Source organism: Oncorhynchus masou, chromosome 27, assembly GCF_036934945.1.
Source record: "Oncorhynchus masou masou isolate Uvic2021 chromosome 27, UVic_Omas_1.1, whole genome shotgun sequence".
NCBI classification, from domain to species: domain Eukaryota; kingdom Metazoa; phylum Chordata; class Actinopteri; order Salmoniformes; family Salmonidae; genus Oncorhynchus; species Oncorhynchus masou.
The window spans coordinates 58,866,599-58,888,806 of NC_088238.1; the positions used below are offsets into that span (position 1 = coordinate 58,866,599).

A 22,208-nucleotide genomic window follows, 5' to 3' on the forward strand; every position below is an offset into this window, starting at 1 on the left:
GTATGGAACAAGGCTTGAGCTCTCAGGTGAGGTTACTAGGCAGTATGGAACAATGCTTCAGGTCTCAGGTGAGGTTACTAGGCAGTATGGAACAAGGCTTGAGCTCTCAGGTCAGGTTACTAGGCAGTATGGAACAAGGCTTGAGCTCTCAGGTCAGGTTACTAGGCAGTATGGAACAAGGCTTCAGGTCAGGTTACTAGGCAGTATGGAACAAGGCTTCAGGTCAGGTTACTAGGCAGTATGGAACAAGGCTTCAGGTCAGGTTACTAGGCAGTATGGAACAAGGCTTGAGCTCTCAGGTTAGGTTACTAGGCAGTATTGAACGAGTCTTGAGCTCTCAGGTGAGGTTACTAGGCAGTATGGAACAAGGCTTGAGCTCTCAGGTGAGGTTACTAGGCAGTATGGAACAATGCTTCAGGTCTCAGGTGAGGTTACAAGGCAGTATGGAACAAGGCTTGAGCTCTCAGGTCAGGTTACTAGGCAGTATGGAACAAGGCTTCAGGTCAGGTTACTAGGCAGTATGGAACAAGGCTTCAGGTCAGGTTACTAGGCAGTATGGAACAAGGCTTCAGGTCAGGTTACTAGGCAGTATGGAACAAGGCTTGAGCTCTCAGGTTAGGTTACTAGGCAGTATTGAACGAGTCTTGAGCTCTCAGGTGAGGTTACTAGGCAGTATGGAACAAGGCTTGAGCTCTCAGGTGAGGTTACTAGGCAGTATGGAACAAGGCTTGAGCTCTCAGGTGAGGTGACTAGGCAGTATGGAACAAGGCTTAAGGTCTCAGGTGAGGGTACTAGGCAGTATGGAACAAGGCTTGAGCTCTCAGGTGAGGTTACTAGGCAGTATGGAACAAGGCTTGAGCTCTCAGGTGAGGTTACTAGGCAGTATGGAACAAGGCTTGAGCTCTCAGGTGAGGTTACTAGGCAGTATGGAACAAGGCTTGAGCTCTCAGGTCAGGTTACTAGGCAGTATGGAACAAGGCTTCAGGTCAGGTTACTAGGCAGTATGGAACAAGGCTTGAGCTCTCAGGTGAGGTTACTAGGCAGTATGGAACAAGGCTTGAGCTCTCAGGTGAGGTTACTAGGCAGTATGGAACAATGCTTCAGGTCTCAGGTGAGGTTACTAGGCAGTATGGAACAAGGCTTGAGCTCTCAGGTCAGGTTACTAGGCAGTATGGAACAAGGCTTGAGCTCTCAGGTCAGGTTACTAGGCAGTATGGAACAAGGCTTCAGGTCAGGTTACTAGGCAGTATGGAACAAGGCTTCAGGTCAGGTTACTAGGCAGTATGGAACAAGGCTTCAGGTCAGGTTACTCGGCAGTATGTAACAAGGCTTGAGCTCTCAGGTTAGGTTACTAGGCAGTATTGAACGAGTCTTGAGCTCTCAGGTGAGGTTACTAGGCAGTATGGAACAAGGCTTCAGGTGAGGTTACTAGGCAGTATGGAACAAGGCTTCAGGTCTCAGGTGAGGTTACTAGGCAGTATGGAACAAGGCTTCAGGTCTCAGGTGAGGTTACTAGGCAGTATGGAACAAGGCTTCAGGTCAGGTTACTAGGCAGTATGGAACAAGGCTTCAGGTGAGGTTACTAGGCAGTATGGAACAAGGCTTGAGCTCTCAGGTGAGGTTACTAGGCAGTATGGAACAAGGCTTGAGCTCTCAGGAGAGGTTACTAGGCAGTATGGAACAAGGCTTGAGCTCTCAGGAGAGGTTACTAGGCAGTATGGAACAAGGCTTGAGCTCTCAGGTGAGGTTACTAGGCAGTATGGAACAAGGCTTGAGCTCTCAGGTGAGGTTACTAGGCAGTATGAAACAAGGCTTGTGCACTCAATGTGAGGTTACTAGGCAGTATGGAACAGGCCTTGAGCTCTCAGGTGAGGTTACTCAGTGAGTGTGAACCACTGTAAGGTCATTGCTGTTGTCACAAAGCTTTAGCAAGGTGTTAATCATTGAATAGACAGACCTACTGCCCACGTTCACTTAATGTTTCACTAAGGTTGAAAGTTTTCCCCCGGGGGCTGACAGCTTCTTCCTCTTGGCTCACACCCAGAAACAGAGGCTGAGCTCTGACTTTGGGTCCTAGATAAATACCAGTGGAGGATGGTGGGAGGAGCTATAGGAGAACGGGCTCATTCTATTGGCTGGAACGGAATGACTGGAAAGGTATCGAAACACACGTTTGTATGGAAACCACATTAGACTCCATTCCAGCCAATACAATGAGCCCGTCCTGCTATGGCACCTCCCACCAGCCTCCACTGATAAATCCAATGTTACTAATGATACACGATACAAAATGGCATGTCAACATGAGTCACATTGGTACTGTAGTGACCTTATGAACACAGCCCTGCAGCACTGAGCAGCCGGCTCCGTAAAGCAGAGAGGAGACGGTCCTAGTGGGATGATATTCGGGTTATTGATTTAAAGTGTCCTCTTAATATTTCTATTGCATTATGTACGGTAATGACATGTGAACAAAGATTATCATGTACGTTTGTGACATCATGTGAACAAAGACTATTGAACGGGAGAGAGAGAGAGAGAGAGAAAGAAAGATGGGTGTCACCAGTTTGTCCAAGGTAAGAGCGAGGGCAAACAAGACCAGAGTCAATATTTGCTGAAGGTCCTCTCGATGCTATCCCATGTCCTGTAGTGTGGTGTGGGGAGTAGTGTTACAGAACTAATAACACGCCTACGGATATTGTTCCACTCTCTCAACAACAACAAAAAGGACAGATGCAACAGTCACACAAACTCCATGGAAACAGTGTGTGTGTGTGTGTGTGTAGGTAATGAATTTGATTGTCAGTCACTAAGTCAGAAGCACCTGATCAAAAAAAACCATCTCATCACCACCTCCATCTGGCAACACTATGACATCAAGACAAAGGAAAGAACATCTATTAAAAACGACCGCGATAAGTAATCACGAGGAGGGCGGGAAATGGAGAGAGAGAAATGACAGGTTATTGAATACTGAAAATAGACAATGTGATAGAGGGGATGAGGAAGAATAGAAAAGATGACTGAAGGGAAGACTTCAAAACACAGAGATGGTTTAATTAATTTAAATTAGTTAAAAACACATATCTCTCTCAAAAACAGTCTCATTAAATTCTATAGTATTTTATTTTATTAGTGTCAACTGTCAACATAAAATGGCAAAAACATTAAACGGTTTTTTTTCAGTCAGTTTGCTTTATTTTTTAAATACATTTTCATACGACAGTTTAAAAGGTTTTGATAAGACAATACAGTCTACAAAGCAAACATGAGAGCAAATAACAAAACACATTGAATTATACTGAATAGGTCCAGACACTCAAAACATTCCTATTTCACATAAACAGATGCTTTTTGAAAAAAAAAAATCCTCAAAGCATTTTTTTTTTTTTAAATATATTGATATTAAAGCTCTTAAGATGAAAGCCATTCCAGTTTTAAAATTCGCCAAAAAAGGTCCGACATGCCTCGAAATCCTAAAGTAGATTGGTCTCTTCTTCCTTCATCTGCGAGGAGAGGAGACGTTCACAGGGAATACTTTTAGACGGTTGAAACCCTTTTCGTTTGTTTTATGTCTGATGGTAGATTTTGGATTGGAGTACCGTTCGTTGTACGTTGTTCAGGTTTGCTCAATGTAGGCCTACTCATGGACGAATGGAAAGCTTAAAAAGTCATCCCGCCCAGAAAATAGTTTTGGCTTTGGTATGGGTTCATTTGAAACACTGTTCATTTTAACATACTTTGATATTTGTTTACAATTCATGGCAAATGTGAATCAATAGATTAATTGTTACAGTATAAATGACATTTTAACACAAGACATTACTTTTTCCTCACTGAGAAATATATATATTTTTTTGCATTGTATAATAATTTTGGTTCAGCTCCTGTTCTAGATTTTTAAAAATAGTTTTATTTTCTCCTAAAGTTAATGTTCATGTATCCAAGACCTGGAAAAACAACGTTATTCACCATAGAAAACAAGACATTTGACCTCATGATTCACGTTGAAAAATACACACACACGAAAAAAAATTCTCTCACACAAAGTGTACATCCCCACCGTACTCAAACTCAGTGAGACACACAAGACAGCTGCTTCTAGCTGTTTCCGACGAAGACTGTCTGTGCATCGATCATTTTAAAGGCCTCCTACTGAAGTTTAAAATGGATTTGTTCAGCTCCTTTGAATAGCAACCATACGTGATATTGGCAAAGAGACGAGTCAATGACCAATCAAAATAGGTAGTTTCATTGGGGTGGAATCAGAAGAGGTTCCATACGTCACCGTGACAACCAAAAGATTCATTCATTAAAAAAAAAAAAAGTGATGAGGAAATTTCTCCTCACCATATAAACCTAGTTAATGTACTCCATTGGAGTTCTAGAAGAAGGGGGGGGGGCTAGATCGTCCTGAGAACACCTCATTTACAACAACGACCTGGGGAATAGTTACAGGGGAGGGGAGGAAGTGAGCCAATTGGAAGCGGTCAGTTCAACATCTAGTTTTGATTTATTATTGGTTGAGTTGTCAACTAACGTAAAAAAATACAAATAAATCACTATGTCACTGGATTTAGGTTCAAAGTCGGGTGATTTTTTAAATTTTTTTTTTTTATAAAATTCCCTTACGTTGATGACTTTTTGCAAATCTAACTAGTTTTTCACGTTGATTCAACGTCATGATAGATTCTGGGGGTTTAAATGAGGTGGAAACAACTTGGATTCGACCCGTCTTTGCCCAGGGGGTCAGAAGTGGACGTGAAGGCAAGGCAGAGATTGTACCTTTAGTAGATGTGTATTTGGCGCCAACACAGTGCACAGTTTATTGGCTCTTGGCTCACACAACCCCCAATGCAATCTCACCTTCCTGGTCAGGTGAGCGTTTGTGGTTTTCCTCCTTGGCAGCAGAATCGGGAAGAAAAAAAAATATATCAATCATTAACGCTTGGTGGTGGTTTCCACATCTTTGGTGACGAGAGGGTGTGGGGGGGAGGGGGGGGACACTACCAGTGACTCACTGTCTGATGAACGGCACAATGGCTCTTTCTAACACGTCATACTAGACACCCTTTCCGCTACCCTGCCCGAGACAGAGGGCCAAGTTTGATAGAGAGAGAGAGAGAGTAACTGGTCTCATCTTCATCCTCTAATTCACCATCAACACCGTTGTCTTCTCTCGTCTGACCATCAAAGGAGACGGGACGGGGAGGGATCTAACCCTGGATCGCCTCTGCTGCTCTTCGCGCGCCGATGCTTGTCTACGGTCCGATTCTGGGTTTAAAAAGTGTTGCAAATGATCATATTTCCCCCCTTGGCTCTCTTCAGGAAGCCATGCGCTGGTCTGTAGAGGAAATGAGGACATTTTATCAAAAGGAGTTTGGAACATGTTACTTAAGGTGGCCCAGATAAACCATCTTGGATAGAACTTTGGAGCCCAATATAAAGTCACCTTAGTTCCTGTCACTTTGGATCAGCCCCGCCTTCCTTCTGATCCTAACGGAAAGGGGAGGAGGAAAATCACACTTCAGTAAATTCACATTTCAAATCAAACTTTGTCACATGCGCCGAATACAACACGTGTCGACCGTGAAAAGCTGACTTACAAGCCTTTAACTCTTCTTGAACTGCACTGTTGGTTAAGTAAATCTTTACCAAATAAACTGAAGTGAAAAATATTTTAAAAAAGGTAACAATAGCAAGGCTATATACAGGGGGTGCCGGTACCTAGTCAATGCGGGAAGTTACAATGAAAAATGCCTCAAATACAGACTCTATTCAAATACAGAAATGCCTGGGAGTTTGGTCCATGTCACTATAGACATGCCCTATTGAATGTGTACCCGGGTGAATCTGATTGAATGTGTACCCGATTGAATGTGTACCCGGGTGAATCTGATTGAATGTGAATCTGATTGAATGTGTACCCGGGTGAATCTGATTGAGTGTGTACCCGGGTGAATCTGATTGAGTGTGTACCCGGGTGAATCTGATTGAATGTGAATCTGATTGAATGTGAATCTGATTGAGTGTGTACCCGGGTGAATCTGATTGAATGTGAATCTGATTGAATGTGAATCTGATTGAATGTGTACCCGGGTGAATCTGATTGAATGTGTACCCGGGTGAATCTGATTGAATGTGTACCCGGGTGAATCTGATTGAGTGTGTACCCGGGTGAATCTGATTGAATGTGTACCCGGGTGAATCTGATTGAATGTGTACCCGGGTGAATCTGATTGAATGTGTACCCGGGTGAATCTGATTGAATGTGTACCGGGTGAATCTGATTGAATGTGTGTGTACCGGGTGAATCTGATTGAATGTGTACCGGGTGAATCTGATTGAGTGTGTACCTGGGTGAATCTGATTGAATGTGTACCGGGTGAATCTGATTGAATGTGTACCTGGGTGAATCTGATTGAGTGTGTACCCGGGTGAATCTGATTGAATGTGTACCCGGGTGAATCTGATTGAATGTGTACCCGGGTGAATCTGATTGAATGTGTACCCGGGTGAATCTGATTGCGTGTGTACCCGGGTGAATCTGATTGAGTGTGTACCCGGGTGAATCTGATTGAGTGTGTACCCGGGTGAATCTGATTGAATGTGCACCCGGGTGAATCTGATTGATTGTCACTCTCAGACAGACCTGATGTGACTCAGAGATGGTCCTGCTCTCCAAGGGTTCCTTCTCCGTGGGCGACGCGGGCATACTCCCGTTGGAGTCAGTGCTGAGCATGGTCCTCCTGTCTCTGACGGGCCTCTCCTTGTCACACTTTGTAACCCGGAACCTGGCAGGGACAGATCATAACACTGGTGATAAAGAGGACATAACACCATGGGAATCAACATGCAACTGACAATAACTGGAGAAATCAACTACTCAGACAACTATTAGAATATATATATCCATCGATCTCTTCTGAAGCCAGGCGCACATACGCTTCTGAGGCGACACCGTACACCTGGCGACCGTGTCAGCGTGCACTGCGCTCGTCCCGCCACAGGAGTCGCTGGTGCGCAAACGGGACAGGGACATCCCTGCCGGCCAAACCCTCCCCTAACCCGGACGACTCTGAGCCAACTGTGCGCCGCCCCCATGGGTCTCCCGGTCGGCTGCGACAGAGCCTGGACTCGAACCAGGCTCTCTAGTGGCTCAGCTAGCACTGCGATGCAGGGCCTTAGACCACTGCACCACTCGGGAGGCCCCTAAAAATCATTCTTTAGCATGTCTCCTCCACCTTCATCTACACTGATTGACGTGATGTAGAAGTGAAAACCCAAACCGGTCCGGGCATCAGTACCAGAAGATTATAAAATAGCGTGCTGTTAATGGCGCTATAGGACCTCTTGGACCAGGGCCTATGTTTTATTTATTTTAGCTTTATTTAACTAGGCAAGTCAGTTAAGAACAAATTCTTATTTTCAATGACGGCCTGGGAACAGTGGGTTAACTGCCTGTTCAGGGGCAGAACGACAGATTTGTACCTTGTCAGCTCGGGGGTTTGAAGTCGCAACCTTCCGGTTACTAGTCCAACGCTCTAACCACTAGACTACCCTGCCGCCCCATGTTATGATGCTCAACACAAGACATCACTCTGGCACGGCACTACACAGATTCAATTAAAATCAGGTAATGGCTATTCCCTCCCTGCTCAGTGTGGCCCCGTACATACACTTCCATTTATCTGGATGAGCTAATGAAAAAGCACCAGGTCCCTCTGCATTCAGATCAGCTCGTCTACAGGCCCGGAAGCAGGCAGGGAGGATGGCTTGATACACTTCACTTCAACTGGCTCTCTGAGAGAAAAATAATTCAAACGCGTGCGCGCACACAGTCATCCCTCTCACACAGACAAGACTTCTCTATAGTCCACAGGAGGTTGGTGGCACCTTAATTGGGAAGGATGGGCTCGGGGGAAAACAGTTGGGAGCAGAATGGTATCAAATACATTGAAACCACTTATGATCTCTCACCTCCCCACAGCCAACACCGTGACCTCTCCGTGGCTCCTCCTGTCTGCTATCCTCCTGGTGGACACGCGCCTCATCAGGGGCCACTTTTTGTGATTGCAGCGGTTGCAGACGCTGCTGAGGCCCCCCATGCCGCCGATGGTGTGCAGGTGGTTGCAGGTGTGTCTGGCAAGTCCGGCCGGGACGCGAGGCGAGACGGGGGTCACTGGGAGGGTGGGGGAGGTGGGAGTCAGCGGTGGGCTGTGGAGGAAAAGGAGGAAGAAGCTTTAAGCAAACTGGTGATACAGACACAGTCTTTACACTAGTCTACCCATCCCACAGTCTTTACATTTAGCGAAAGTCTACCCATCCCACAGTCTCTACATTTAGCGAAAGTCTACCCATCCCACAGTCTTTATACTAGCGAAAGTCTACCCATCCCACAGTCTCTACATTTAGCGAAAGTCTACCCATCCCACAGTCTCTACATTTAGCGAAAGTCTACCCATCCCACAGTCTTTACACTAGTCTACCCGTCCCACAGTCTTTACACTAGTCTACCCATCCCAGTCTTTACACTAGTCTACCCATCCCACAGTCTTTACACTAGTCTACCCATCCCACAGTCTTTACACTAGTCTACACATCCCAGTCTTTACATTTAGCGAAAGTCTACCCATCCCACAGTCTTTACACTAGTCTACCCATCCCACAGTCTTTACACTAGTCTACCCATCCCACAGTCTCTACACTAGTCTACCCATCCCACAGTCTTTACACTAGTCTACCCATCCCACAGTCTTTACACTAGTCTACCCATCCCACAGTCTCTACACTAGTCTACCCATCCCACAGTCTTTACACTAGTCTACCCATCCCACAGTCTCTACACTAGTCTACCCATCCCACAGTCTTTACACTAGTCTACACATCCCAGAGTCTTTACACTAGTCTACACATCCCACAGTCTTTACACTAGTCTACACATCCCACAGTCTTTACACTAGTCTACACATCCCACAGTCTTTACACTAGTCTACCCATCCCACAGTCTTTACATTTAGCGAAAGTCTACCCATCCCACAGTCTTTACACTAGTCTACCCATCCCACAGTCTTTACACTAGTCTACACATCCCACAGTCTTTACACTAGTCTACACATCCCACAGTCTTTACACTAGTCTACCCATCCCACAGTCTTTACACTAGTCTACCCATCCCACAGTCTCTACACTAGTCTACCCATCCCAGTCCTTACACTAGTCTACACATCCCAGTCTTTACACTAGTCTACACATCCCACAGTCTTTACACTAGTCTACCCATCCCAGTCCTTACACTAGTCTACACATCCCACAGTCTTTACACTAGTCTACCCATCCCACAGTCTCTACACTAGTCTACCCATCCCACAGTCTCTACACTAGTCTACACATCCCACAGTCTCTACACTAGTCTACCCATCCCACAGTCTTTACACTAGTCTACCCATCCCAATCCTTACACTAGTCTACACATCCCACAGTCTTTACACTAGCAAAAGTCTACCCATCCCACAGTCTCTACATTTAGCGAAAGTCTACCCATCCCACAGTCTCTACATTTAGCGAAAGTCTACCCATCCCACAGTCTCTACATTTAGCGAAAGTCTACCCATCCCACAGTCTCTACATTTAGCGAAAGTCTACCCATCCCACAGTCTTTACACTTAGCGAAAGTCTACCCATCCCACAGTCTTTACACTAGTCTACCCGTCCCACAGTCTTTACACTAGTCTACCCATCCTAGTCTTTACACTAGTCTACCCATCCCACAGTCTTTACACCAGTCTACCCATCCCACAGTCTTTACACTAGTCTACCCATCCCACAGTCTTTACACTAGTCTACCCATCCCACAGTCTTTACACCAGTCTACCCATCCCACAGTCTTTACACTAGTCTACCCATCCCACAGTCTTTACACTAGTCTACCCATCCCACAGTCTTTACACTAGTCTACCCATCCCACAGTCTTTACACTAGTCTACCCATCCCACAGTCTTTACACTAGTCTACCCATCCCACAGTCTCTACACTAGTCTACCCATCACACGGTCTCTACACTAGTCTACCCATCCCACAGTCTTTACACTAGTCTACACATCCCAGTCTTTACATTTAGCGAAAGTCTACCCATCCCACAGTCTTTACACTAGTCTACCCATCCCACAGTCTTTACACTAGTCTACCCATCCCACAGTCTTTACACTAGTCTACCCATCCCACAGTCTTTACACTAGTCTACCCATCCCACAGTCTTTACACTAGTCTACCCATCCCACAGTCTCTACACTAGTCTACCCATCCCAGTCTTTACACTAGCGAAAGTCTACCCATCCCACAGTCTTTACACTAGTGAAAGTCTACACATCCCACAGTCTTTACACTAGTCTACACATCCCACAGTCTTTACACTAGTCTACACATCCCACAGTCTTTACACTAGTCTACCCATCCCACAGTCTCTACACTAGTCTACCCATCCCACAGTCTCTACACTAGTCTACCCATCCCACAGTCTTTACACTAGTCTACACATCCCACAGTCTTTACACTAGTCTACCCATCCCACAGTCTTTACACTAGTCTACCCATCCCAGTCCTTACACTAGTTTACCCATCCCACAGTCTTTACACTAGTCTACCCATCCCAGTCTTTACACTAGTCTACCCATCCCACAGTCTTTACATTTAGCGAAAGTCTACCCATCCCACAGTCTTTACACTAGTCTACCCATCCCACAGTCTTTACACTAGTCTACACATCCCACAGTCTTTACACTAGTCTACACATCCCACAGTCTTTACACTAGTCTACCCATCCCACAGTCTCTACACTAGTCTACCCATCCCAGTCCTTACACTAGTCTACACATCCCACAGTCTTTACACTAGTCTACACATCCCACAGTCTTTACACTAGTCTACCCATCCCAGTCCTTACACTAGTCTACACATCCCACAGTCTTTACACTAGTCTACCCATCCCACAGTCTTTACACTAGTCTACACATCCCAATCCTTACACTAGTCTACACATCCCACAGTCTTTACACTAGTCTACCCATCCCACAGTCTTTACACTAGTCTACACATCCCACAGTCTTTACACTAGTCTACACATCCCACAGTCTTTACACTAGTCTACACATCCCACAGTCTTTACACTAGTCTACACATCCCACAGTCTTTACACTAGTCTACACATCCCACAGTCTTTACACTAGTCTACACATCCCACAGTCTTTACACTAGTCTACACATCCCACAGTCTTTACACTAGTCTACCCATCCCACAGTCTTTACACTAGTCTACACATCCCACAGTCTTTACACTAGTCTACCCATCCCACAGTCTGATGAGTGTTCACATACAATGTGTGTTGTCCTGGGGTAGAGGACTGTACTGTCTATCACTAACCCAATGTGTGTTGTCCTGGTGTAGAGGACTGTACTGTCTATCACTAACCCAATGTGTGTTGTCCTGGGGTAGAGGACTGTACTGTCTATCACTAACCCAATGTGTGTTCTCCTGGTGTAGAGGACTGTACTGTCTATCACTAACCCAATGTGTGTTCCCCTGGTGTAGAGAGGACTGTACTGTCTATCACTAACCCAATGTGTGTTGTCCTGGTGTAGAGAGGACTGTACTGTCTATCACTAACCCAATGTGTGTTCCCCTGGGGTAGAGAGGACTGTACTGTCTATCACTAACCCAATGTGTGTTCCCCTGGTGTAGAGAGGACTGTACTGTCTATCACTAACCCAATGTGTGTTGTCCTGGTGTAGAGAGGACTGTACTGTCTATCACTAACCCAATGTGTGTTGTCCTGGTGTAGAGAGGACTGTACTGTCTATCACTAACCCAATGTGTGTTGTCCTGGTGTAGAGAGGACTGTACTGTCTATCACTAACCCAATGTGTGTTCCCCTGGTGTAGAGAGGACTGTACTGTCTATCACTAACCCAATGTGTGTTGTCCTGGTGTAGAGAGGACTGTACTGTCTATCACTAACCCAATGTGTGTTCCCCTGGTGTAGAGAGGACTGTACTGTCTATCACTAACCCAATGTGTGTTGTCCTGGTGTAGAGAGGACTGTACTGTCTATCACTAACCCAATGTGTGTTCTCCTGGTGTGGAGGACTGTACTGTCTATCACTAACCCAATGTGTGTTCCCCTGGGGTAGAGGACTGTACTGTCTATCACTAACCCAATGTGTGTTGTCCTGGTGTAGAGGACTGTACTGTCTATCACTAACCCAATGTGTGTTCTCCTGGTGTAGAGAGGACTGTACTGTCTATCACTAACCCAATGTGTGTTCCCCTGGTGTAGAGGACTGTACTGTCTATCACTAACCCAATGTGTGTTGTCCTGGTGTAGAGGACTGTACTGTCTATCACTAACCCAATGTGTGTTCTCCTGGTGTAGAGAGGACTGTACTGTCTATCACTAACCCAATGTGTGTTCTCCTGGTGTAGAGGACTGTACTGTCTATCACTAACCCAATGTGTGTTCCCCTGGTGTAGAGAGGACTGTACTGTCTATCACTAACCCAATGTGTGTTGTCCTGGTGTAGAGAGGACTGTACTGTCTATCACTAACCCAATGTGTGTTCCCCTGGGGTAGAGAGGACTGTACTGTCTATCACTAACACAATGTGTGTTGTCCTGGTGTAGAGAGGACTGTACTGTCTATCACTAACCCAATGTGTGTTGTCCTGGTGTAGAGAGGACTGTACTGTCTATCACTAACCCAATGTGTGTTGTCCTGGTGTAGAGAGGACTGTACTGTCTATCACTAACCCAATGTGTGTTGTCCTGGTGTAGAGAGGACTGTACTGTCTATCACTAACCCAATGTGTGTTGTCCTGGTGTAGAGAGGACTGTACTGTCTATCACTAACCCAATGTGTGTTCCCCTGGTGTAGAGAGGACTGTACTGTCTATCACTAACCCAATGTGTGTTGTCCTGGTGTAGAGAGGACTGTACTGTCTATCACTAACCCAATGTGTGTTCTCCTGGTGTGGAGGACTGTACTGTCTATCACTAACCCAATGTGTGTTCCCCTGGGGTAGAGGACTGTACTGTCTATCACTAACCCAATGTGTGTTCCCCTGGTGTAGAGGACTGTACTGTCTATCACTAACCCAATGTGTGTTGTCCTGGTGTAGAGAGGACTGTACTGTCTATCACTAACCCAATGTGTGTTGTCCTGGTGTAGAGAGGACTGTACTGTCTATCACTAACCCAATGTGTGTTGTCCTGGTGTAGAGAGGACTGTACTGTCTATCACTAACCCAATGTGTGTTCCCCTGGTGTAGAGAGGATTGTACTGTCTATCACTAACCCAATGTGTGTTCCCCTGGGGTAGAGAGGACTGTACTGTCTATCACTAACCCAATGTGTGTTCTCCTGGTGTAGAGGACTGTACTGTCTATCACTAACCCAATGTGTGTTGTCCTGGTGTAGAGAGGACTGTACTGTCTATCACTAACCCAATGTGTGTTCCCCTGGTGTAGAGAGGACTGTACTGTCTATCACTAACCCAATGTGTGTTCCCCTGGTGTAGAGGACTGTACTGTCTATCACTAACCCAATGTGTGTTCTCCTGGTGTAGAGGACTGTACTGTCTATCACTAACCCAATGTGTGTTGTCCTGGTGTAGAGGACTGTACTGTCTATCACTAACCCAATGTGTGTTCCCCTGGTGTAGAGGACTGTACTGTCTATCACTAACCCAATGTGTGTTGTCCTGGTGTAGAGAGGACTGTACTGTCTATCACTAACCCAATGTGTGTTCTCCTGGTGTAGAGGACTGTACTGTCTATCACTAACCCAATGTGTGTTGTCCTGGTGTAGAGGACTGTACTGTCTATCACTAACCCAATGTGTGTTCCCCTGGTGTAGAGGACTGTACTGTCTATCACTAACCCAATGTGTGTTCCCCTGGGGTAGAGGACTGTACTGTCTATCACTAACCCAATGTGTGTTCTCCTGGTGTAGAGAGGACTGTACTGTCTATCACTAACCCAATGTGTGTTCCCCTGGGGTAGAGGACTGTACTGTCTATCACTCTATGGACTGTAGAGTGTAAGGACTTAAGTGGTGTCAGAGACGGCTGTTTGCGCCTGCGGGAATCAGAGCACCACACTTTTATTTGTCTCCATTACCATAGCATTTGGAAATTGTCCTGGAAGCTTTGGCTGATGAAGGAGAGAGAGAGAGAGAGAGAGAGAGAGAGAGGAGGACGAGGGAGAGAGAGAGGAGGACGAGGGAGAGAGAGAGGAGGACGAGGGAGAGAGATACATAGATAAAGAGGGCTAGAGAGGGAAGAGAGCGACTTGAAAGAAATAGGTTAGTTTGTCGCAAGACACTTAGTCAGCTGAAGAGACGGGGGGGTCAGAAAGGAAGATAAAACTGAGGACAACAGGAAGAAACAGAGAAGACATGTAGACAGAGGGATGGTGCACAGTAACAGGACTGGGTGTGTGGATTAATGATCAGAGAGAGGGAGAGCACTGCAGCAAGTCCAGGACAGGAAGTTAAATACTGCATCCAGAGATAGAGAAACAGCGACAGCAAGAGAGAAAGCGAGCAAGAGAGCGAGAGCGACAGAGCAACAGAGAGAGAGCGAGCGACAGAGCGAGAGCAACAGAGCAACAGAGAGAGAGCGAGCGACAGAGAGCGACAGAGCGAGAGAGAGCGACAGAGCGAGAGAGAGCGACAGAGCGAGAGAGAGCGACAGAGCGAGAGAGAGCGACAGAGCGAGAGAGAGCGACAGAGCGACAGAGCGAGAGCGAGCGACAGAGCGAGAGCGAGCGACAGAGAGAGAGCGAGCGACAGAGAGAGAGCGAGCGACAGAGAGAGAGCGAGCGACAGAGAGAGAGCGAGCGACAGAGCGAGAGAGAGCGACAGAGAGAGCGACAGAGAGAGCGACAGAGCGACAGAGCGAGAGAAAGCGACAGAGCGCGACAGAGCGAGAGCGAGCGACAGAGCGAGAGCGAGCGACAGAGCGAGAGCGAGCGACAGAGCGAGAGCGAGCGACAGAGAGAGCGACAGAGCGACAGAGAGCGACAGAGCGAGAGAGAGCGACAGAGCGAGAGAGAGCGACAGAGCGACAGCGAGCGACAGAGCGAGAGCGAGCGACAGAGCGAGAGCGAGCGACAGAGAGAGAGCGAGCGACAGAGAGAGAGCGAGCGACAGAGCGAGAGCGAGCGACAGAGCGAGAGCGAGCGACAGAGCGAGAGCGAGCGACAGAGCGAGAGCGAGCGACAGAGCGAGAGCGACAGAGCGAGAGAGAGCGACAGAGCGAGAGAGAGCGACAGAGCGAGAGCGAGCGACAGAGCGAGAGAGAGCGACAGAGCGACAGCGAGCGACAGAGCGAGAGCGAGCGACAGAGAGAGAGCGAGCGACAGAGAGAGAGCGAGCGACAGAGAGAGAGCGAGCGACAGAGCGAGAGCGAGCGACAGAGCGAGAGAGAGCGACAGAGCGAGAGAGAGCGACAGAGCGACAGAGCGAGAGCGAGCGACAGAGCGAGAGCGAGCGACAGAGAGAGCGACAGAGCGAGAGAGAGCGACAGAGCGAGAGAGAGCGACAGAGCGAGAGAGAGCGACAGAGAGAGCGACAGAGAGAGCGACAGAGAGAGCGACAGAGCGAGAGAAAGCGACAGAGCGCGACAGAGCGAGAGCGAGCGACAGAGCGAGAGCGAGCGACAGAGAGAGCGACAGAGCGACAGAGAGCGACAGAGCGAGAGAGAGCGACAGAGCGAGAGAGAGCGACAGAGCGAGAGAGAGCGACAGCGAGCGACAGAGCGAGAGCGAGCGACAGAGAGAGAGCGAGCGACAGAGAGAGAGCGAGCGAGAGCGAGCGACAGAGCGAGCGACAGAGCGAGAGCGAGCGACAGAGCGAGAGCGAGCGACAGAGCGAGAGCGAGCGACAGAGCGAGAGCGAGCGACAGAGCGAGAGCGAGCGACAGAGCGACAGAGCGAGAGAGAGAGAGAGAGCGACAGAGCGAGAGAGAGCGACAGAGCGAGAGAGAGAGCGACAGAGCGAGAGAGAGCGACAGAGCGAGAGAGAGCGACAGAGCGAGAGAGAGCGACAGAGCGAGAGAGAGCGACAGAGCGAGAGAGAGCGACAGAGCGAGAGCGAGAGAGAGCGACAGAGCGAGCGACAGAGCGACAGAGCGAGCGACAGAGCGAGAGACAGCGACAGAGCGAGCGACAGAGCGACAGAGCGAGAGAGAGCGACAGAGCGACAGAGCGAGAGAGAGCGAGAGAGACCTGGTCCCTGGCAGTTAACCCCAAAAATAATGATTTTCCAGAGAAGATCCAGATCTCAGAGAATTAGACCAAAGTTCTCAATTGGTACAAAATATATAGAGTACTGCACACACTACAATTACTGAGGTTTAAATATATAGAGTGCTGCACACACTACAATTACTGAGGTTTAAATATATAGAGCACTGCACACACTACAATTACTGAGGTTTAAATATATAGAGCACTGCACACACTACAATTACTGAGGTTTAAATATATAGAGCACTGCACACACTACAATTACTGAGGTTTAAATATATAGAGCACTGCACACACTACAATTACTGAGGTTTAAATATATAGAGTACTGCACACACTACAATTACTGAGGTTTAAATATATAGAGTACTGCACACACTACAATTACTGAGGTTTAAATATATAGAGTACTGCACACACTACAATTACTGAGGTTTAAATATATAGAGTACTGCACACACTACAATTACTGAGGTTTAAATATATAGAGCACTGCACACACTACAATTACTGAGATTTAAATATATAGAGCACTGCACACACTACAATTACTGAGGTTTAAATATATAGAGCACTGCACACACTACAATTACTGAGGTTTAAATATATAGAGCACTGCACACACTACAATTACTGAGGTTTAAATATATAGAGTACTGCACACACTACAATTACTGAGGTTTAAATATATAGAGTACTGCACACACTACAATTACTGAGGTTTAAATATATAGAGTACTGCACACACTATAATTACTGAGGTTTAAATATATAGAGTACTGCACACACTACAATTACTTAAGTCTAAAAATAAAAAATGTTTTTGGCTAATACCCCATTGAAACCCTCCATGCTGAGTTCTGTTAGATTTTCCTACATGTCCAGAGGAAAACTACAAACAATGCACGCAGGGCAGAATTAGGCCAATATCCACTAATAATAACTAAAAAAAGAGCAATTACATTTTAGAAACATGTAAAAAAAAATAATGTTCCCCTCTATATCACTACCAAGCCCTGCAATAGCAAGAGTTGAGCAAAGAAAAGAGTCCCCTCATCCAGCTGGTCCTGGGGCTGAGTTCACTAACCTGTTCTACTAACACACTGAAGCCTCAGTCCCCCCATCCAGCTGGACCTGGGGCTGAGTTCACTAACCTGTTCTACTAACACACTGAAGCCTCAGTCCCCTCATCCAGCTGGTCCTGAGTTCACAAACACACTGAAGCCTCAGTCCCCTCATCCAGCTGGTCCTGAGTTCACTAACCTGTTCTACTAACACACTGAAGCCTCAGTCCCCTCATCCAGCTGGTCCTGAGTTCACTAACCTGTTCTACTAACACACTGAAGCCTCAGTCCCCTCATCCAGCTGGTCCTGAGTTCACTAACCTGTTCTACTAACACACTGAAGCCTCAGTCCCCCCATCCAGCTGGTCCTGGGGCTGAGTTCACTAACCTGTTCTACTAACACACTGAAGCCTCAGTCCCCTCATCCAGCTGGTCCTGAGTTCACTAACCTGTTCTACTAACACACTGAAGCCTCAGTCCCCTCATCCAGCTGGTCCTGAGTTCACTAACCTGTTCTACTAACACACTGAAGCCTCAGTCCCCTCATCCAGCTGGTCCTGAGTTCACTAACCTGTTCTACTAACACACTGAAGCCTCAGTCCCCCCATCCAGCTGGTCCTGGGGCTGAGTTCACTAACCTGTTCTACTAACACACTGAAGTCTCAGTCCCCTCATCCAGCTGGTCCTGAGTTCACTAACCTGTTCTACTAACACACTGAAGCCTCAGTCCCCCCATCCAGCTGGACCTGGGGCTGAGTTCACAAACCTGTTCTACTAACACACTGAAGCCTCAGTCCCCTCATCCAGCTGGTCCTGGGGCTGAGTTCACTAACCTGTTCTACTAACACACTGAAGCCTCAGTCCCCTCATCCAGCTGGTCCTAAGTTCACTAACCTGTTCTACTAACAAACTGAAGCCTCAGTCCCCTCATCCAGCTGGTCCTGGGGCTGAGTTCACTAACCTGTTCTACTAACACACTGAAGCCTCAGTCCCCTCATCCAGCTGGTCCTGAGTTCATTAACCCGTTCTGCTAACACACTGAAGCCTCAGTCCCCTCATCCAGCTGGTCCTGGGGCTGAGTTCACTAACCTGTTCTACTAACAAACTGAAGCCTCAGGACCAGAACATCCAAGCAATCAGAATAAACCAAATTACAACACAGTCAAAACAACACTATATTGCTTATTGGGAAACACAAACACAAAGCTAAATGCAGTGCTATCTGGCCCTAAATCAACAGTACACCGTGGCTAAATATTTGACTGTTGTTGCTGATCAAAACCTTAGAAAAACCTTGACAGCGTACAGGCTCAGTGAGCGCAGCCTTGCCATTGAGAAGGGTAGACACAGGAAAACCTGGCTCCCTGTAGAGGAAAGGCTGTGAAACCACTGCACCACAGCAGAACCTGAGACGGAGCTGCATTTCCTGACTAAATGTTAAAAAATATATTAAACAATTAGAGAGTGTCATTTCCCCAAATTTGAAACCCTTATTCAAGGTTTCAAAGACCTCTCTGATGAGGGTAAGCTACCCGTCCTGTTGGGGGAGGACGCAGAGAGCTGTTGGTTGGCAGCGCACTACATTGCTGCCTGCCATAAGATGAGGGACAGTGTCTGACAGACCAACCAACCTGCACATTGTCCTCTATATCGTTATTATTCAAGGGTTATTTTGCCCGTTGGTTATGGTTGTTACTGTTGTCCCGTTGACAATGTTCATTATTATTAGTTTAATATTGTAAATATCCCAAATAAGCTTCGGCAATATGTACATCGTTACGTCGTGCCAATAAAGCACATTGAGAGACCCACACATTGTGGTGTCCTGTCCCGCGGACTGTGCCGGAACACCCAATGCCATGGCAACCTCATCCTGACTCGACACGCTATGATTTATTCATCCTGACCATCACCCCACACATAACAATAGCTCCTCTCCCTTTCTCTCTGCAGTCATCCCTCCTCTCCCTCTCTCTGCAGTCATCCCTCCTCTCCCTTCTCTCCCTCTCTGCAGTCATCCCTCCTTTCCCTTTCTCTTCTCTCTCTCTACAGTCATCCCTCTCCCTTTCTCTTCTCTCTCTCTGCAGTCATCCCTCCTCTCCCTTTCTCTTCTCTCTCTGCAGTCATCCCTTTCTCTTCTCTCTCTGCAGTCATCCCTCCTCTCCCTTTCTCTTCTCTCTCTCTCTCTGCAGTCATCCATCCTCTCCCTTTCTCTTCTCTCTCTCTGCAGTCATCCATCCTCTCCCTTTCTCTTCTCTCTCTCTCTCTGCAGTCATCCATCCTCTCACTTTCTCTTCTCTCTCTCTGCAGTCATCCATCCTCTCCCTTTCTCTTCTCTCTTTCTCTGCAGTCATCCCTCCTCTCCCTCTCTCTCTGCAGTCATCCCTCCTCTCCCTCTCTCTCTGCAGTCATCCATCCTCTCCCTTTTTCTTCTCTCTCTGCAGTCATCCCTCCTCTCTCTCTGCAGTCATCCCTCCTCTCTCTCTGCAGTCATCCCTCCTCTCCCTTTCTCTTCTCTCTCTCTGCAGTCATCCCTCCTCTCCCTTTCTCTTCTCTCTCTGCAGTCATCCCTCCTCTCCCTTTCTCTTCTCTCTCTGCAGTCATCCCTCTCCCTCTCTCTCTGCAGTCATCCCTCCTCTCCCTCTCTCCTCTCTCTCTGCAGTCATCCCTCCTCTCCCTTCTCTCTCTACAGTCATCCCTCCTCTCCCTTTCTCTTCTCTCTCTCTGCAGTCATCCCTCCTCTCCCTTTCTCTTCTCTCTCTCTGCAGTCATCCCTCCTCTCCCTTTCTCTTCTCTCTCTCTACAGTCATCCCTCCTCTCCCTTTCTCTTCTCTCTCTGCAGTCATCCCTCCTCTCCCTTTCTCTCTGCAGTCATCCCTCCTCTCCCTTTCTCTCTGCAGTCATCCCTCCTCTCCCTTTCTCTTCTCTCTGCAGTCATCCCTCCTCTCCCTTTCTCTTCTCTCTCTGCAGTCATCCCTCCTCTCCCTTTCTCTTCTCTCTCTGCAGTCATCCCTCCTCTCCCTTTCTCTTCTCTCTCTCTGCAGTCATCCCTCCTCTCCCTTTCTCTTCTCTCTCTCTGCAGTCATCCCTCCTCTCCCTTTCTCTTCTCTCTCTCTGCAGTCATCCCTCCTCTCTCTGCAGTCATCCCTCCTCTCCCTTTCTCTTCTCTCTCTGCAGTCATCCCTCCTCTCCCTTTCTCTTCTCTCTCTCTGCAGTCATCCCTCCTCTCCCTTCTCTCTCTACAGTCATCCCTCCTCTCCCTTTCTCTTCTCTCTCTCTGAAGTCATCCCTCCTCTCCCTTTCTCTCTGCAGTCATCCCTCCTCTCCCTTTCTCTTCTCTCTGCAGTCATCCCTCCTCTCCCTTTCTCTTCTCTCTGCAGTCATCCCTCCTCTCCCTTTCTCTTCTCTCTCTCTGCAGTCATCCCTCCTCTCCCTTTCTCTTCTCTCTCTCTGCAGTCATCCCTCCTCTCCCTTTCTCTTCTCTCTCTCTGCAGTCATCCCTCCTCTCTGCAGTCATCCCTCCTCTCCCTTTCTCTTCTCTCTCTGCAGTCATCCCTCCTCTCCCTTTCTCTTCTCTCTCTCTGCAGTCATCCCTCCTCTCCCTTCTCTCTCTACAGTCATCCCTCCTCTCCCTTTCTCTTCTCTCTCTCTGCAGTCATCCCTCCTCTCCCTTTCTCTCTGCAGTCATCCCTCCTCTCCCTTTCTCTTCTCTCTGCAGTCATCCCTCCTCTCCCTTTCTCTTCTCTCTGCAGTCATCCCTCCTCTCCCTTTCTCTTCTCTCTCTCTGCAGTCATCCCTCCTCTCCCTTTCTCTTCTCTCTCTCTGCAGTCATCCCTCCTCTCCCTTTCTCTTCTCTCTCTCTGCAGTCATCCCTCCTCTCCCTTTCTCTTCTCTCTCTCTGCAGTCATCCCTCCTCTCCCTTTCTCTTCTCTCTCTCTGCAGTCATCCCTCCTCTCTCTGCAGTCATCCCTCCTCTCCCTTCTCTCCCTGCAGTCATCCCTCCTCTCCCTTTCTCTTCTCTCTCTGCAGTCATCCCTCCTCTCCCTTTCTCTCTGCAGTCATCCCTCCTCTCCCTTTCTCTCTCTCTGCAGTCATCCCTCCTCTCCCTTTCTCTTCTCTCTGCAGTCATCCCTCCTCTCCCTTTCTCTTCTCTCTCTGCAGTCATCCCTCCTCTCCCTTTCTCTTCTCTCTCTGCAGTCATCCCTCCTCTCCCTTTCTCTTCTCTCTCTCTGCAGTCATCCCTCCTCTCTCTGCAGTCATCCCTCCTCTCCCTTCTCTCTCTGCAGTCATCCCTCTCCCTGCAGTCATCCCCCTCTCCCTTTCTCTTCTCTCTCTCTGCAGTCATCCCTCCTCTCCCTTCTCTCTCTACAGTCATCCCTCCTCTCCCTTTCTCTTCTCTCTCTGCAGTCATCCCTCCTCTCCCTTTCTCTTCTCTCTCTGCAGTCATCCCTCCTCTCCCTTTCTCTCTGCAGTCATCCCTCCTCTCCCTTTCTTTCTCTCTGCAGTCATCCCTCCTCTCCCTTTCTCTTCTCTCTCTGCAGTCATCCCTCCTCTCCCTTTCTCTTCTCTCTCTGCAGTCATCCCTCCTCTCCCTTTCTCTTCTCTCTCTCTGCAGTCATCCCTCCTCTCCCTTTCTCTCTGCAGTCATCCCTCCTCTCCCTTTCTCTCTGCAGTCATCCCTCCTCTCCCTTTCTCTTCTCTCTGCAGTCATCCCTCCTCTCCCTTTCTCTTCTCTCTCTGCAGTCATCCCTCCTCTCCCTTTCTCTTCTCTCTCTGCAGTCATCCCTCCTCTCCCTTTCTCTTCTCTCTCTCTGCAGTCATCCCTCCTCTCCCTTTCTCTTCTCTC

At 47.8% G+C, this 22,208-nt stretch overlaps 1 protein-coding gene across 2 annotated transcripts in view; it reads right to left on the reverse strand.

Moving 5' to 3' along the window:
• Positions 1 to 3,140: 3,140 nt before the first annotated feature.
• rell1 (RELT like 1) overlaps positions 3,141 to 22,208 on the reverse strand; it is a 65,563-nt gene continuing 46,495 nt past the window's right edge. Inside the window, exons 5-8 of one of the 2 annotated variants that reach the window (XM_064940784.1) lie at positions 7,981 to 8,217; positions 6,653 to 6,794; positions 5,453 to 5,496; positions 3,141 to 5,344 (exon numbers count right to left, since the gene is read on the reverse strand). In XM_064940784.1, the coding sequence (XP_064796856.1) occupies positions 5,464 to 5,496; positions 6,653 to 6,794; positions 7,981 to 8,217 (412 nt within the window). In that variant the 3' untranslated portion in view covers positions 3,141 to 5,344; positions 5,453 to 5,463. The remainder of the gene's footprint in view (positions 5,345 to 5,452; positions 5,497 to 6,652; positions 6,795 to 7,980; positions 8,218 to 22,208) is intronic. The other variant, XM_064940785.1, reaches the window with a different exon arrangement.